The sequence below is a fragment of the Giraffa tippelskirchi genome, chromosome 3 (genome assembly GCF_054371585.1).
Source record: "Giraffa tippelskirchi isolate mGirTip1 chromosome 3, T2T-mGirTip1v1.2.pri, whole genome shotgun sequence".
Lineage (NCBI taxonomy): Eukaryota > Metazoa > Chordata > Mammalia > Artiodactyla > Giraffidae > Giraffa > Giraffa tippelskirchi.
Window position 1 is genome coordinate 24,784,021 of NC_137277.1, and position 18,958 is coordinate 24,802,978.

Below are 18,958 nucleotides of genomic sequence, written 5' to 3' on the forward strand. Positions count from 1 at the left end.
TGTGCTGGGCTCAACACCATCAGCACAGACCAATTACCACCATCATCACTGTAGCTACCATTTATCGAGGAGGGTGCCAAGCACCGTGCATTAGCAAGCTTTAAATCACTCTTAAAGTCCTACAAAAGGGACTATTTATCCCCTAAAACTCAACTGTTACCAGATCTGAAACCCTGACCTCAGTGGCCTCACTGCGAAAGTGGATCCCAGGAAAGGATGATGAGGTTAATAGAGATTTAAGCAGAAAAATGGGGGAATCTGTCAGGGCTCCCTTCCTCACATGAGTCAGGATGGGATCTAAGTTCATGGCAGATTGGTAAAGAGGAAGAAACATCGGAACCCACCACTGTGTGAGGTTGGGCAAATCAGTTAATGTCCCCAAACCTTGATTCTCTTCCTCTGCAAATTTAGGATAAGGGAATAATAATTCTGTCTTGCCAACCTCACAGCATTGACCTGAGGATTACATGAGAGACAGTAGGTAAACGTGATGTGTGGAAGGTATTGTTATTATACCTACAGAGAAAGCCCATGATCTGTAATTTGAACATCTGCTCTGCTCTTTCCTTCTCTAATTCAAGCATTATTTTGCAGAAGCCCTATTCTCATACCACATCCTGCTCCATTTGTAAATCAACGTGTTGATAGGTATTCTGCTGCATATAATTAGACTTTTGCCTATTTGCCTTGTATGTGTCAGTTCCTTGCAGTCTGGTCAGCTAGGAATTTTGAGAAGCCATTACTTGACCTAAAAGCAGAGGACAAGCTCTGAGATCTGGTGACTCCACACAATACCCTGGGAAGCCCTGCTTGGCCTTGGCCACCACTGCTTCCTGCAGAAATACCTTCATTAAAGAGCCATTTATCATTCCTTCAACTCTAACTGAAGGCTAATATTAAAAATACCACTTGAAAGAAAGAGTGGCTGTAAGAGCTTGACGATTGGGAATCAGAAACATCCGACTCAAACCCTTCACCACTGAAAGGTGTGGAACCTCCTGAATGTTAAACCTTATGCTCTTTGAGCCTCAGTTTTTTCTTATTTAAACTTCACAATTATGATTGAAATTAAATTATATATATACAGAGAGAGAAGAGTGCTAGTGCCTATAGAGTACATTACCAAAAAAAAAGTAAATTTTACCATCATTAATATTCATCAGAAAATATGCCAGTACCTTCAGCCATCATCTACTATGGTAGAAAAAGTCCATAATAGCAAGTGACCACATGACAAACTGCTCTTAGAAATCAGAGGCAGTGAAAACAATCACCCCTAAAGAATCACCTGTTTGCTGCTGCTGCTGCTGCTGCTAAGTCGCTTCAGTCGTGTCCGACTCTGTGCGACCCCATAGACGGCAGCCCACCAGGGTCCGCCGTCCCTGGGATTCTCCAGGCAAGAACACTGGAGTGGGTTGCCACTTCCTTCTCCAATGCATGAAAGTGAAAAGTGAAAGTGAAGTCGCTCAGTCGTGTCCGACTCATCGCGACCCCATGGACTGCAGCCTACCAGGCTCCTCTGTCCACGGGATTCTCCAGGCAAGAGTACTGGAGTGGGGTGCCACTGCCTTCTCTGACCTGTTTACTAGATGATAAACTTATCTTTACTCATTTAGGAGAAAATATCAAAACCTTCTCTGCCTACAAAATCCCAGAGCTTCTCATAGAGTCCAAATCTAAGCTGGACTTTGCTAAAGAATGGCCTGAAGCAGCAGCATCCAATGTCAGAGCTGTTCACCAAGGTTCAACTGAGAGAGAAGCTGTCTTTGTTCCCAGACTGGTTACATGAGTGCCAGTGTGTACAGAGATGTGCTAAGAGGTTGTTGTTGTTGTTCAGTTGCTCAGTCATGTCCCACTCTTTGTGACCTGATGAACTGCAGCGTGCAGTTCATAAAGGACATAGTCTATGTCCTTCCCTGTCCTCACCATCTCCCAAGAGCTTGCTCAAACTCATGTCCATTGAGTTGGTGATGCTATCCAACCATCTCATCCTCTGTCGTCCCCTTCTCCTCCTGCCTTCAATCTTTCGCAGCATCAGGGTCTTTTCCAATGAGTCAGTTCTTTGCATCAGGTGGGCAAAGTATTGGAGCTTCAGCATCAATCCTTCCAATGAATATTCAGGACTGATTTCCTTTAGGATTAACTGGTTTGATTGCCTTGCAGTCCAAGGGACTTTCAAGAGTCTTCTCCAACACCACAGTTCAAAAGCATCAATTTTCAGTGCTCAGCCTTCTTTATGGTCCAACTCTCACATCCATACATGACTACTGGAAAAACCATAGCTTTGACTAGACCGACCATTGTCGGCAAAGTAATGACTCTGCTTTTTAATACACTGTCTAGGTTGGTCTAGACTTCCCTGGTGGCTCAGAGGTTAAAGCGTCTGCCTCCAATGCGGGAGACCTGGGTTCGATCCCTGGGTCGGGAAGATGCCCTGGAGAAGGAAATGGCAAACCACTCCAGTATTCTTGCCTGGAGAATCCCATGGACGGAGGAGCCTGGTAGGCTACAGTCCATGGGGTCGCAAAGAGTCGGACACGACTGAGCGACTTCCCTAGGTTGGTCATAGCTTTTCTCCCAAGGAGCAAGCATCTTTTAATTTCATGGCTGTAGTCACCATCTGCAGTGATTTTTGGAGCCCAAGAAAATAGAGTCTGTCACTGTTTCCATTGTTTCCCCATCTATTTGCCATGAGTGATGGGACCGGATGCCATGATCTTAGTTTTCTGAATGTTGAGTTTTAAGCCAGCTTTTTCACTCTCCTCTTTCACCTTCATCAAGAGGCTCTTTAGTTCCTCTTCACTTTCTGCCATAAGAGTGGTATCATCTGCATATCTGAGGCTATTGATATTTCGCCTGGCAAACTTGATTCCAACTCGTGCTTCATCCAGCCCAGCATATCGCATAATGTACTATGCATATAAGTTAATAAGCAGAGTGACAATATACAACCTTGACATACTCCTTTCCCAATTTTGAACCAGTCTACCTTTCCATGTCAATTCTAATTGTTGCTTCTTGACCTGCATACAGGTTTTTCAGGTGGCAGGTAAGATGGCATGGCATTCCCATCTGTTTAAGAATTTTCCACAGTTTGTTGTGATCCACACAGTCAAAGACTTTAGCATAGTCAATGAAGCAGAAGTAGATGTAGAAGTAGCCAAGAGCTTAGGGGGTGTAGAAACCAACAGAACCAGCCCTGAATCTTGGAGAGTGCCCTGTCTGGGGTTGGGGTAGGAGGATGAAGACCCTGCCTTCAGGGACACCCCAGTGTGATGGTGCAGACATAGTCTATGTCCTTCGGAGTCTCTTATTATTTTGGGGAGACAAAAAAGTCCAAAACAGGATTCAATGTTTGATTTTTTCTGCTAAGAGGTCCAAAGCCAAATTCAGTTGTCATTTTAGGAAGCACTTAATCATATGCTTTCAATATAATTATCTTCTCCCTTTCTCAGTGTGGCTTCTGATCATTATAACTTTATTTTAACACTCATATTGCATATAAGGTTTCATGCCCCAGGCTTCCTGGTGGTTCCATTGGTAAAGAATCTGACTGCAATGCAAGGAAACCCAGGTTTCCCTGGGTCAGGAAGATCCCCTGGAGAAGTAAATGGCAACCCACTCTAGTATTCTTGCCTGGGAAATCCCATGGACAGAGGAGCCTTGCAGACTACAGTCCATGGGGTCACAGTGAGTCAGACACAACTTAGCGACAAAACCCCCACCACCACACATCATCCACCTCCCTTTAAAAAATATTTATTTATTTACTTGGCTGCATTAATAAATAAATAAATTTATTTATTTACCCATGTCCCCTGCATCACAAGATGGATTCTTAACCACCGGACAACCAGGGATTACCAGGGAAGTCCCTATCCTTCCCTTTAAAAGTAGGAGCATGACTAACTTAAAATTCTAGAAAATTATGAACCAGAGACAGTGGGGGTGGGTTTGAGCCCCATCGGGACTGAGGAGTTTTTTTCCTGTAACAGGTCCACAGGTCAGGGTGGCCATCACAGGTTCCTCTGCCCAGACCTGGGTCTACACAGAGTCTTCATTTCCACACTAGAGAGATGTCTTCAAAAGGCAAATTCCCAGTGGCCTGTCCCAAATCTTATGTCAGGATTTCCAGAGGTGTGGCCTTGGAAACTACAGGCTTAACAAGGGCCCCCATACAATTCATATCATCAGGGAAGTTTGGGAAACACTAGGCCAATTTTTTCCTTGGAGGGTGGTGAGAGGACCAAGAGAACACCTAGTGGAGCTTCTTAAGATGCAGATTCCTGAACCCCTCAGTAAGACCTACTGATTCAGAATTTCCAGGAGCAGGCCTTGGAATACGCATTTTTACGAGCACCCAAAGTGATGCCTATGGGCTGATATTCACTCCTCAGCCCTTCTGCAGTGTGAACTACAGGTCACAAGTGGGCCAGGTCAGACTGTCTGGTCAGTCTGTTTTAGGTGGCAGACGTGAATGAGATGACTAAAATGTATCTCCTTCTATAGGCAGTCAAGCAGTATAAATCCCTCCACCATCAGTTCAGTTCGGTTCAGTTCAGTCACTCAGTCGTGTCTGACTCTTTGCAACCCCATGGACTGCAGCACCAGGCCTCCCTGTCCATTGCCAACTCCTGGAGTCTACTCAAACTCATGTCCATTGAGTTGGTGATGCCATCCAACCATCTCATCCTCTGTTGTCCCCTTCTCCTCCTGCCTTCAATCTTTCGCAGCATCAGGGTCTTTTCCAATGAGTCAGTTCTTTGCATCAGGTGGCCAAAATATTGGTGTTTCAGCTTCAGCATCAGTCCTTTCAATGAATATTCAGGACTGATTTCCTTTAGGATGGACTGGTTGGATCTCCTTGCAGTCCAAGGAACTCTCAAGAGTCTTCTCCAACACCACAGTTCAAAAGCATCAATTCTTCGGCGCTCAGCTTTCTTTATAGTCCAACTCTCATATCCATACATGACTACCGGAAAAAAAGCTTTGACTAGACGGACCTTTGTTGGCAAAGTAATGTCTTTGCTTTTTAATATGCTGTCTAGGTTGATCATAACTTTTCTTCCAAGGAGCAAGTGTCTTTTAATTTCATGGCTGCAGTCACCATCTGCAGTGATTTTGAAGCCCAAGAAAATAAAGTCTGTCACTGTTTCCCCATTTATTTGCCAGGAAGTGATGGGACCAGATGCCACGATCTTAGTTTTCTGAATGTTGAGTTTTAAGCCAACTTTTTCACTCTCCTCTTTCACTTTCATCAAGAAGCTCTTTAGTTGTTCTTCTTTTTCTGCCATAAGGGTGGTGTCATCTGCATATCTGAGGTTATTGATATTTCTCCCGGCAATCTTGATTCCAGCTTGTGCTTCATCCAGCCCAGCGTTTCTCAAGATGTACTCTGTATATAAGTTAAATAAGCAGTGGTGACAATATATAGCCTTGACGTACTCCTTTTCCTATTTGGAACCAGTCTGTTGTTCCATGTCCAGTTCTAACCCTCCACCATAGGCAATGCTATCTTGTAGAACTCTAAATTTTTACATGTCACCTTCCTTCAGAAGCACTAATGCTCTAACAGAGGGCCCCCTTGCCATCTCTTTGGTGGTTTTAGATAGTGGAATTAAAGCTGAAGGGTCTTTGAACTTTCCTGATTGTCCAGTAGTTAAGAATCTGCCTGCCAATAGAGGGGACACAGGTTAAATCCCTGGTCCAGGACAAGATTCCACATGTATGTGCGCCATACCACAGCTACTTAGCCTGCGCTCTAGGGTCCATGTGCAGCAACTACTGGAGTCCCTGTGCCTAGAGCTGGTGGTCCACAAGAGAAGCCACCACAATGAGAAGCCTTCGCACTGCAAAGAAAGGAGCCCCTGCTTACTGCAACTAGAGAAAGCCTGTGCACAGTAATGAAAACCATAGCCATAAATAAATAAGTAAAAGCTTAAGGATCTTTGTTTCCAGATCTTCTCAGGCGCCAGCGTCCTGTTGTTCTGTCCCCTTAGTACACTCCTTACAGGGCCAGCTCTCAGGTCAAGTGACCTGGGCCTAAGTAGGCTAGGCTGAGAGCACAAAAGGTATGGAGATCAACCTCTTCATGGTTAACATGGTTCTACTTCCAGGGCCGGCATTAGTGACTGTCTCAATTTCAGCCAGAAGTGGAAAGACAAGGCAAAGTGTACTTAAAGCAATGGGGCCGGATCAGTCATAGTAGAAACATATCAATACATTGCAAGGGGGTCACATTTTGACTGTGATGAGTCTTTTTTTAAAACGTATTTATTTATTTTGGACTGTGCTAGTTTTCGTTGCTGTGTGCAGGCTTTCTTTAGTTGCAGCAAGCAGTGGCTACTCTTCATTGCAGTGTGCAGGCTTCTTATTGTGGTGGGTTCTCTTCTTGCAGAACACAGACTGTAGGCGTGGGGCTTCAGTAGTTGTGGCTCCCAGGGTCCAGAGCCCAGGCTCCAGAGCACAGGCTCAGTAGCTGTGGTGGATGGGCTTAGTTGCCCCACGGCATGTGGATCTTCCCGGACCAGGGACTGAACCCATGTCTCCTGCATTGGTAGGTGGATTCTTTACCACTGAGCCAGTAGGGAAGCCCTGAGGTGAGTCTTAACTGTCTACTTACCTGCATGTCTTTATGAATCTATCTGCCCACCTACCTACCCCACATTCCAGAAACATATGTTGAGTGCCTGCCAATGCTCCAGACACATGAAGGGAATATAAGTGGGCCTACCTAGTTCCTCTCACATCCTCTTTGGCCAGAGATCAGGCAGTGACTGTATGCTTCCTCATCCTGCATACACAGGTTTTTCAAAGCACCTGCATGGCTTCTGCCAGGCCTTGGGTCCAGTCGGGCTGGAGTGGCAACCACCAGTAGGTCTTTCAGGGAGACATCACAGGGAGAATTCTGTAAGAAGAGGAAGGAGGGCACATCCAGCTGCCTCTTCTCGCCAGAGCTTCGGCTGCGAAAGTAGGACTCCCGGGGCAGGGAGGGGTTTTCTGGAAAGGCAAAGTCGGCATCATCAATCTGTGCTGCTGGACTCAGCACAAATTCCTGGCGAAGGCCACCTCCCACTAGGGTCTCCTGCTTAAAACTGGCTGCAACTCCTTAATCAGAATCAGCCACTGCGCCTTTCTTCCAAACAGTTTCTCTTCCCCTCTTTTTTTTTCAGACTTAACACCCCAAACTTGTACAGGCTCAGCTCAATGGGCTTCATCTGAGTAAGAACCAGAAAAGACTGAAAAGGGTACTTAGACATAGCATTCTATTTTTATCACTTTTTTTTTTTTTTTTTGCTTTCCCATTAGGGCTAGAGACTCCCTAAGTACACAGACTATGTCTCCACTATCAGACTGGGATCTCCCTGAAGGCAGGGGCTTCAGCCCCCCTCAGATGGGGCACTCCCCAAGATTAGGCTGGTTCTGTTGGTTTCTTCATCCCCTATGCTCTTGGCACACCTTCAAACACACTGGCACTCACGTGACTGGTCACTCAGCACCAGCTTTGGGTTGTAGTGAGCTGGGAACAAAGACAGCTTCTCACTCAGTTGAACCTTGGTGAACAGCTCTGACATGGGATGCTGCTTCTTCAGGCTATTCTTTAGCAAAGTCCAGCTTGGGTTTGGATTCCATGAGAAGCTCTGGGATTTTGTAGGCAGAAAACTGTTTGATACTTTTTCTGGGATGAGGTGCCAAGGCACCTGCTGTGGCTTGTATTTAAAGGAGGCCACCCTGTCCATCTTTGGGCTGCTACACTCAGAGCTGGCTGTCATAGTCACATTCAGCAGAGATTCAGGGGTGTCTGAGACCTGGGTAGCGGATTCTGGGAAGGCTTCTACTGAAGTTAGAGGCTGGAAGAGAAAATGGTCCAAAATGAGATTATGAAAAGCAAAGGCCTCCTTCCTATGCCCTTTTAAATTAAAACAAACAGATGAAGAGCTGAATTCATGAGCAATAAGAAAGAGTTTGGTTAGAACAGTTTCTAACCATGAATTGGTTAAACACTAAGGTGGAAGATGGTGGGGGAACGTCCACAGAGCTTCCTCTGGAGGTCTTTAAATGTGAGAGAGACTTTAAACACTGGAGACTGGTAATCAGAGAGATAGGTATTATTTCACAACTATTAAACTGGCAAAAAATAGAAAGCTGGATATCAGTGTTGGTGGAATGCAAGGGAGCTACAGGGACGCTCATGCACTGCTGATGAGAATGTAGGTTGGTCCAGACACTCTGGTGAACCATCTGGAAGGATAAGTAAGATAAGATTACAACCCGCGCACTGCAATGAAGAGTAGCCCTTGCTCACCACTAGAGAAAGCCTGCATGCAGCAACGAAGACCCAGTGCAGTCAAAAATAAATAAACAAGATTACAAATACCTTGTGACCCAGAAATTCAGCTCCTAGCCATAGACGCTAAATAAGTTATAAGATCGCTCCTTTTAAAAAAGTATGTACACCAATGTTCCCAGCAACATTATTCACAATAGGCAAGAGGTGGATACAGCCCAAACGTCCACCAACAAATGAATGGGTAAACAAAATGTGGTGTAGGCACAGTGGAATATTATTACCATCCTCAAAAGGAAGGAAATTCTGATATATGCTATAACATAAATGAACTCTGAACAGATTATGCTAAGTGAAATAAAGTTAAAGTGTTAGTTGCTCAGTCATGTCTGACTCCTTGCGACCCCATGGACAATAGCCCACCTGGCTCCTCTGTCCACGGGATTCTCCAGGCAAGAATACTGGAGTGGGTTGCCATTCCCTTCTCCAGGGGATCTTCCTGACCCAGGCTTCGAACCTGGATATTCTGCATTGCTGGCAGATTCTTTACCGTCTGAGCCACCAGAGAAGCTCCAAAGTGAAATAAACCAGACAAAAAGTACAATTATTGTATGATTCTCTTTATATGAGGTATAAATAAATATTTAGAAATAAGTCCATTAATTGGGGTTGATGTTTTAAAACCCATCTCTCAGCAGTTGATATAAAAAGCAGAAATCAAATCAGTCTGGATATGGAAAATCTGAGTGACCCTATCAACCAGGGTGATCGGATTGATATATATAACACTACACTCAGCAACTGTAGAATACACATTCTTTTCAACTGCCCATGGAATATTCATCAAGGTATTGCTGGGCTGTAAAATAAGACGATAAATTTTAAAACACTGAAATTTTATCAAAGCATCGTACTAACCACAAAGGAATCAAATTAGAAACTAATAGCAATAAGCCATAGGACTGGAAAAGGTTGGTTTTCATTCCAATCCCAAAGAAACGCAATGCCAAAGAATGTTCAAACTACCACATAATTGCACGCATCTCACATGCTAGCAAAGTAATGCTCAAAATTCTCCAAGCCAGGCTTTAACAGTATGTGAACCGTGAACTTCCAGATGTTCAAGCTGGATTTAGAAAAGGTAGAAGAACCAGAAATCAAATTGCCAACATCTGTTGGATCATAGAAAAAGCAAGAGAATTCCAGAAAAACATCTACTTCTGCTTTATTGACTACTCCAAAGCCTTTGACTGTGTGGAGAGATGGGAATACCAGACCACCTGACCTGCCTCCTGAGAAATCTGTATGCAGGTCAAGAAGCAATAGTTAGAATCGGACATGGAACAACGGACTGGTTCGAAATAGGGAAAGGAGTACACGAAGGTTGTATATTGTCACCGTGCTTATTTAACTTACATGCAGAGTACATCATACAAAATGCCGGGCTGGATGAAGCACAAGCTGGAATCAAGATTGCCAGGAGAAATATCAATAACCTCAGATATGCAGATGATACAACCCTTATGGCAGAAAGAGAAGAACTAAAGAGCCTCCTGATGAAAGTGAAAGAGGAGAGTGAAAAAGTTGGCTTAAAACAACATTCGTAAAGCAATTATCCTTCAATAAAAAATTAATTAATTAAAAAAACACTCAACATTCAAAAAACTAAGATCATGGCATCCGGTCCCATCACTTCATGGCAAATAGATGGGGAAACAATGGAAAGTGACAGACTTTATTTTCTTGGGCTCCAAAATCACTGCAGATGGTGACTGCAGCCATGAAATTAAAAGACACTTGCTCCTTGGAAGAAAAGCTATGACCAAACTAGACAGCATATTAAAATGTAGAGACATAACTTTGCCAACAAAGGTCTGTCTAGTCAAAGCTATGGTTTTTCCAGTAGTCATGCATGGATGTGAGAGTTGGACTATAAAGAAAGCTGAGCACTGAAGAATTGATGCTTTTGAACTGTGGTGTTGGAGAAGACTCTTAAGAGTTCCTTGGACTGCAAGGAGATCCAACCAGTCAATCCTAAAGGAAATCAGTCTGAATATTCATTGGAAGGACTGATGCTGAAGCTGAAACTCCAATTCTTTGGCAACCTGATGTGAAGAACTGACTCACTGGAAAAGACCCTGATGCTGGGAAAGATTGAAGGCAGGAGTGGGAGAAGGGGACGATGGAGGATAAGATGGTAAGGGTGGCATCACCAACTCAATAGACATGAGTTTGAGCAAACTCCAGGAGTTGGTGATGGACACAGAAGCCTGGCATGCTGCAGTTCATGGAGTTGCAAAGAGTCGGACATGACTAAGTGACTGAACTGACTGAATAGCAATAAGATATCTAGAAAACTCAAATATTAGAAAATTAAACAATATACTTCTAGATCACCCATGGAACAAAAATAAAATCACAAGGAAATCAAAAAAATATTTCAAACAATGATAAAAATGCAACATATCAAAATTTATGATATGAAGATAATCTGGTATTTACAGGGAAATTTATAGTGCTAAACACTTATATTAGATAGGAAGAAAGGCTTACAGTAAATAATCTAACTTTCCACTTTAAGAAACTAGAAAATGGTGATCGAATTAAACTTAAAGCTAACAGAATAAAGGGAAATAATAAAGATAGCACTAGGAAAAAAAAAGGAAATAATAAAGAAAACCCTGGTTTTCCCAGGTGGCTCAGTGGTAAAGAAATCCTCCTGTCAAGCAGAAGATGCAGGTTTAATCCCTGGGGCAGACAGATCCCCAGGAGAAGGAAATGGCAACCCACTCCAATTTTTTGCCTGGGAAATCTCATTGACAGAGGAGCCTGGTGAGTTACAGTCCATGGAGTCACAAAAGAGTCAGACACGACTTAGCAATGAAACAACAACAACACTGGAAAAGCAATTGCAATAGAAAATAAATAGAAAACAAACCGTAGAGAAAGTTAACAAAGCCTAAAACTGGTTCTTTAATTAATAAAGTGGATAAGCTCATACAAAGATCAAAATAAAGAAAGAGGAAATACAAATGCTTTTATCATCCATGAAAAAGGAGATATTTTGATGTATCATGCAGACATCAAAGGGATAAGAAAATTTTAAACAACCAGAAGGAACAGTAGTTTGGTTCTGATTCTAGCTAAGATGAATTAAGCACATTGCATCTACCTCTCCCATAGGCTATTCCTATAAAACCTGCATAGAACGCATGCATAGAATAGCTATCTGACAATTCTGAAAAGTAAACAATAGCAAGCAGACCGAGGAAGATTTGAGGAAGATGAGAATTCAAAGCACCAGCAAGTTAGCAGTGCTGTGCTTAGTCACTCAGTCGTGTCCGACTCTTTGAGACTGTGTGGACTGTAGCCTGCCAGGCTCCTCTGTCCATGGGGATTCTCCAGGCAAGAATACTGGAGTGGGTGGCCATGCCCATGCCCTCTTTCATGGGATCTTCCCAACCCAGAGATCAAACCCAGGTCTCCCACATTGCAGGTGGATTCTTTACCATCTGAGCCACCAGGGAGGTTTACTGTTTTTTCCTTCAGTATGCCCTGACCTGAACTCAAGGCAACTCAAAACTCAAAAGTGGGTACACTGGGGAATATTCACTAGTTTATTGTATTTTTTTAGATTCTACATATAAGTGATATCATACAGTATTTGTCTTTCTCTGTCTGACTTATTGCATTTAGCATAATGTCCTCCAAGGCCACCCATGTTGCTGCAAAAGGCAAAATTTTGTCCTATTTATGCCTAAGGAACATTCCTTAGCCAGCTGAGTAATTCCTTAGACAAAGAAAGCTCTAAGAGAACCTTTTAGTTGTGGCTCTTCTTTTCTTTTCTCTACTCTCTTTGCCCCCATGTCCATGATGAAAATCCTGAGGTGGATTTCAGTAATGAATAGAATTCAGTGATTAATAGAACTGGTATACAGAAATTTAATAAGAATATAGAAGAACTGAACAACATCAGCAACCAAATAAATCTAATTGACCCACTGCCCAACAGCAGCAAAACATATTCTTTTAAAGTGCACATGAAACATTCTCCAAAAGAAACCATGTTCTGGGTCATAATACAAACTTTTAACAAATTTTGAAGAACTGAAATCAAATAAAGGGTGTTCTCTGCTGATATGGAATTAAATTAGAAATCAATAACAGGAAAACCCCCCAAAAACTGAAAGTTAACACATTTCTCAATTGGCAAGATATGAAAGTAACTTAAGTGTCCAGCAACAGAAAAATAGATAAAGATGTGGTATAACCACACACACACACACACACAAAAGAATGTTACTTAGCCATAAAAAGGACCAAATTTTGCCATTTGCAGCAACATGGGTGGACTTGGAGGACATTATGCTAAATGAAATAAGTCAGACAGAGAAAGACAAATACTGTATGATATCACTTACATGTAGAATCTAAAAAATACAACAAACTAGCAAATATAAGAATAAAGAAGCAGACTCACATATAGAAAATAAAGTAGTGGTTACCAGTGGGGAGAAGGAAGTGGAGAGGGGTAATATAGGGATAGGGGAGTCAGACATATAAACTATTAGGTACAAAATAAGCTACAAGGATATATTGTACAACATGGGGAATTGAGACAATATTTTATAATAACAATAAATGGAGTGTAACCTTTAAAAATTATGAATCACTATATTGTACATCTATAATTTATACAATATTATACAGCAAATATAGTTCAATTAAAAAAACACAAAAATAAATAAAATTTTAAAAATTAAAAAAATCCACATTTCTAAATAACCCAAGGGTCATAAAGACAATCTCAAGTGAAATTAGAAAACATTTTGGACTAAACAAAAATGAAAATAGATCAAAATTCATGGTATCTAGTTAAAGTTGTTCTTAGAAAGAAATTTATAGCATGAAATGTTTATATTAGGAAAGAAGGTCTTATTCAACATTCTAAACCTCCCCCTTAAGAAATTAAAAAACAAAAATAATCCAAAGAAAACAGAACCTAAGTATTAGTGACAAAAATCAATGAAATAAAAAATCAGAAAATAATAGGAAAGGAAATAATAATAGAAAATAATCAGAAAATAATAGAAAATAAAAAACCCCATGGAAACAAAACTCAGCTCTTTGAAAAGAATAAATTGATAAACTCTTAGTGACACTTATCAAGAAAAAAAGTGAAAGAATAAACAAATTACCACTATCAGGAATGAAAGAATGTATCACTGCAAACTCTGCAGACATTAACAGGATAATAGGGAACTACTATAAACAACTCTTCACATATAAATACAACAACTTAGATAAAATGGACCAACATCTTAAAAACCACAAACCACTAAAACTCACTCAAAATAAAATACATAACTATTAAAGAAATTTAATTATAGTTTAAAATATTCCAAAAAAGAAATCACATGGTTAAGATCATTTCACTGGCGAACTCTAACTGAATATTTAAATAAGAAATAATGACAATTCTACACAATCTCTTCCAGAAAACAGAATAGGAGAAAACACTTCCCAATTTATTTTATGGAGCTAACAGACAAAAAAGAAACAAAACTATAGACCAACATCTCTGATGAACACAGACAATAAAAATCCTCAACAAAACATTAGCAAATTGAATGCAGCAATCTGTAAAAAGAACAATACAACATGGCAAAAGGGTCTTATATTCCAGGAATATAAGACTGGCTCAAGATCAAAAATTAATCAATGTAATATACCATAGTAACAATGTAAGTAGAAAAACTATATGATTCTATCAACTGGTACCAAAAAAGCACTTGACAAAATTCTATATCCATTCATGATTTAAAACAACTCTTAGCAAACTAGGAATGGAAGTGAACATCTTCAAGCTAGTAAAGAACATTGTCAAAAACTACAAATAATGTCATACGTAATGATGAAAGACTGAATGTTTCCCCTTTAAGATTGGAAACAAGGCAAGGTTGTCTACTCTCTCCTCTCCTGTTCAACATTGTGCTAGAAACCCCAGACAGGCAATAAGGCAAGAAAAAGAAATAAAAGGCATGAAGATTGAAAATAAAGAAGTAAAACTGTCTTTATTTGAAGATGACATAATTGTTTGATGAAAATCCTATGGATCAACAACAACAACAAAACAAAACCATAATAGAACTTATAAGGCACCTAAGCAATTCAATGAGAAAGGAAAGTCCTTCAGTAAATAGTCTTGTAACTAGATGTGCCTATGGGGATAAAACCCTACTGCCCATCACCTAGCACACTCAAAAGTTAATTTGAGTTGGATCATGGACCTATACACAAAGCTAAAACCATAAAGCTTTTAGAAAAAAACTAGGGAAATATCTCTGACATGGGAGTACATGAAAACTTCTTAAACAGGACACAGAAAGCAATAACCATAAAAGAAAAATTCATAAGCTTCATCGAAATTGCTTTTTCACTAATCAAAAAACACTATTAAGAAAAAGAATAGGTAGGTTTCCAGAATATATAAAGAGTTCCTACAACACAACAGCAAAAACATAAAAAAATCCCATTTCTCTGGATATATGCCCAGAGAAAAGCATGGCCCGAAAAGATACATGTATCCCAGAGTTCACTGTAGCACTGCAGTGTTTACAATGGCCAAGACATGGAAACAACCTAAATGTCCATCGACAGAGGAATGGATAAAGAAGATGTGGTGTATACGTATCTATATAATGGAATATTATCCAGCCATGAAAAAGAATGAAATAAGGCCATTTGCAAAAATATGGATGAACCTAGAGAGTGTCATACAGAGTGAAGGAAGTCAGACAAGAAGGAGAGGAGAAATATCATATGACATCCCTTATATGTGGAATCAAAAAAGAAATGATACAAATGAACTTACTTACAAAACAGAAAGAGACTCACAGACTTAGAAAATGAACTCATGGTTGCCAAGGGGAAGGGATAGTTAAGGATTTTGGGAAGGTCATGTACAAACTTCTGTATTTAAAATGGATAACCAACAAAAACTTGTTGTATAGCACATGGAGCTGTGCTCAATGCTATATGCCAGCCTGGATAGGAGGGGGTTTGCAGGAAGAATGGCTACCATGTATGTGTATGGCTAAGTCCTTTCACTTGTTCACCTGAAACTATTACAACATTGTTAACTGGCTACACTCCGATACAAGATGTTTTTGGTGTTAAAAAAAATTTTTTTTTTTAAATCTGGGACTTCCCTGGTGGTCAAGAATCTACCTTTAATGCAGAGGACATGGGTTTGATCCCTGGTCAGGGAACTAAGACCCCACATGCTGCAATGAGGATCCCCCGTGCCACAACTAAGACCGAATGCAACAAATAAATAAATATCTTTTTAAAAAATCCTATTTCTTAAAGAGAAAGGCAAAAACTTGAACAAACTCTCCTCATAAAGAAACATACATGAATAACCAATAAACACTTGATGAAGTGCTTGACATGCTTAATCATTAAATTAAAACCGAAATAAGAAATCACAACGTAGCCATCAGAGTGGCTAAAGTTTAAAAGACAGCACCAAATGGTAACAAACATGGAGCAATCTACCTTCATCCATTGTTGGCTGAAATGACAAAAGCTATTATAATCACTTTAAATAAAGGCTTTGGTGTTCTTATAAAGTTATACATAGATCTACCCTTTGACCTAACAATCCTTCTCGTAGGTAGTTATCCAAGAGAAAAGAAAACTATGTCCGCAAGAAGACTTATACAGGAATGTTCATAACAGCTTTAATCACAATATCAATAAAAGAATAAAAACTGGGAACAACCCACATGTCCATCAACAGGAGAATGACGAACACACTGCAGTGTATTTGTACAATGGAACACAATTCAGCAATAAAGAAGAACAAAATACTGACATATCCAACAACATGAAGGAATCTCACAGATATAATACTGAATTAAAGGAGTCTCACTCAAAATAATATATACTATATTATTCCACTTGCACAAAATTCTAAAATGGGCAAAACTAATCTAAGATGAAAAAAAGAGTCAGGATAGTGGCTGCCTTGGGGAGGGATGCAGGGAACAAAGGTCAATTACCTGGGAAAGGCCAGAGAGAACTTTTGGGAAATATCAGAAAGTTCTATATCATGATAGGGATGTGGATCACATGGGTGTATTTATTTGTCAGAACTGTTCAGCTAAAATTTAGCATTTTAATGCATGTAAAATTAATCTTAAAAAAGAAAAGAAAAAGTAGAGCGCAATAAGAATAAAAATAGGACACAGACTGAGATAAATAACCCAATCACATTTAAACAAATTTTAAATGCTTGCATTTTAAAAATTCTCTTCTTTACAAGGAAACATATGAACAAAAGATGGTGGCCAGGTGAATGGAGATGAGCATAGGGATAAAGTGACAAGTAAACAAAACAGGCAAAGGTTTTGAATGAACCAAGTATAGTACAACATCCTGAACCAATGATTTTGATCACATCAACATGAAATCCATCCAAAAATGAAAAAAGAAAAAAAAAGAATTGTTGCTAGCTGCCTTATTTTGTAATTTCATCAGAGTTAAGTAGTACTGCTTTAAGTCTTAGGTTAAAGTACTGCTTTAATTCTTGAGTTAATGCAAAACACACACACACACAAGTTGGGGGGGGGGTCTTAAGAAGTAGCAGTAACATTAAAATAATAGCTCATGCTTACTGACTCCTGTGTACTGAATACCACTTGAAGCATTTTTGTGGATCCTTTCTTTTAATCCTCATAGTAATCCACTGGTAGGTACTATGATGAAAATTCCATTTTTTAGGTGAGGAAACTAAGGCTTAGGGAGACTAGACTGACTAGATGGAAGTCATGTATATAATAAAATGAGACCCCAAGAATCCAACAGAGTCATCCAGATTCCCAAAGTGTACTCCTTACTCTTAATTATTATAGTAAAAAAAAAAACCTCATATAACATAAAATTTATCATCTTAACCAAAGTACAGTAGTGTTAACTATATGCATATTGTTGGGCAAGGGATCTCTAGAATCTTTTTAATTTGCAAAACTGAAATTCTGTACCCATTAAACATCTCTTTTTCGCCCCACCCACCAGCCACTGGCAACCACCACTCTACTTTTTGTTTCTAAGAATTTGACTACTCTAGATACCTCATATAGGTGGAAGCAGGCAGTATTTGCTTTTTGTTTTTTTTCTTTTGTGGCTGGCTAATTTCACTTTGGAGAAATGTCTATTAAACCTTTCCCTCCCCACCCCACTTTTTTTCTTTCCTTTGGCCGAATCACATGGCTGGCAGGATCTTAATTCCTGACCAGGGACTGAACCTGTGCCCTCTGCAGTGAAAGCATAGAGTCCTAACCACTGGACCACTAGGGACGTCCCAGCCTTTGCCCATTTTTTAATCAGGTTGTTTGGTTTTGATGTTGTTGTGTGTTGTAAGAGTTCTTTATATATTCTGGATATTAATCTCTATCAGATATATAATCTGAAAAGATTTTCTCCCCTTCCACAGGTTGTCTTTTTATTTTGTTGATTATTTAAGTCTGATGTAATCCCACGTATCTATTTGTGCATTTGCTGCTTGTGCTTTTGGTGTCATATCCAAGAAATCATTGTGAAATCCAAGGTGATAAAGCTCTGAAGCAAACTCTCTTAAAGATGTTTATCAAACTATGGGTTGCAAACCTACCACTAGGGTCATGAAATTAATTTAGGGGGTTGTAACTGGTATTTTTAAAAGAAAAGATTGAGTCACTCACTATATGCAGCATGGCTAAGCACTGTTTTAAAAACTTTTCTCCAGTTATATGTATGTATATTTGATGGACTATGAAATAAAATGAATTTCTATTATGGGCTCTGGTCAGAAATTTGAAAAACACTGCACTACTCTATACTGCACTTAGACCAAGTGAAGGCCCAACAATGCTGAAGATTTTCCAGTAGAGTCACCACTTAGCTCTTGGTTGGCCTGAGTATAATGAATACAAAAGAACCTGTGTTAGGACTGTCAGTACCACATTTATGTGGCAACTTGGTTTCTACAAAAATAGAAAATCAACTGTCATGTGAAGTTAATATTTTGTGCTAATTTTATTGGTGCTGTTTGTTTCGTTTTTTAATTAATTAATTTTTGGCCAGACTGGGTCTTTGGTGCTGAGCACAAGCTTTCTCTAATTCCAAGGAATGGGTGCTTCTCTTCTTTCTAGTGTGTAGGCTTCTCTTGCTGCAAAGCATGGGTCCTAGAGTGTGAGGGCTTCAGCAGTTGCAGCTCACAGGCTCTAGAGCATGAGCTCAACAGCTGTGTTGCACGGACTTAGTTGCCCCGAAGCCTGTGGGATCTTCCTGGAGCAGGGATTGAACCCATGTCCCCTGCTTTGGCAGGCAGATCTTCAACCACTGGACCACCAGGAAGTGCTTTGGTTTTGTTTTGTAGCTGGGTAAGAGCTATAGGTTTCCCTGGTGGCTCAATGGTGAAGAACCTGCCTGCCAATGCAGGAGACACTGGGTCTTCCCTGGGTCAGAAGATCTCCGGGAGGAGGAAATGGCAACCCACTCCAGTACTCTTGCCTGGGAAATCCCATGGATAGAGGAGCCTGGTGGGCTACAATCCACGGGGTCGAAAAGATTTGGACATGACTACAACAACTTAGCATGGAGCAAGAGCTATAGGCAGGCTTCTCT

General features: G+C 40.4%; 1 protein-coding gene across 22 annotated transcripts in view; it reads right to left on the minus strand.

The window, feature by feature from the left end:
* Window positions 1–18,958, minus strand: part of TTLL6 (tubulin tyrosine ligase like 6) — a 50,966-nt gene that overhangs the window by 3,215 nt on the left and 28,793 nt on the right. For 12 of the 22 annotated variants that reach the window (XM_081582456.1, XM_081582455.1, XM_081582457.1 and 9 more), the window contains 2 exons: window positions 7,481–7,850; window positions 6,734–6,999 (listed from right to left, as the gene is read on the minus strand). The exons of 4 other annotated variants lie outside the window; for them this stretch is intronic. In XM_081582456.1, coding sequence (XP_081438582.1) covers window positions 6,734–6,999; window positions 7,481–7,850 — 636 coding nt within the window. The remainder of the gene's footprint in view (window positions 1–6,733; window positions 7,000–7,480; window positions 7,851–18,958) is intronic. 6 more of the 22 variants (XR_014080170.1, XR_014080168.1, XR_014080169.1 and 3 more) reach the window with 1 other exon arrangement.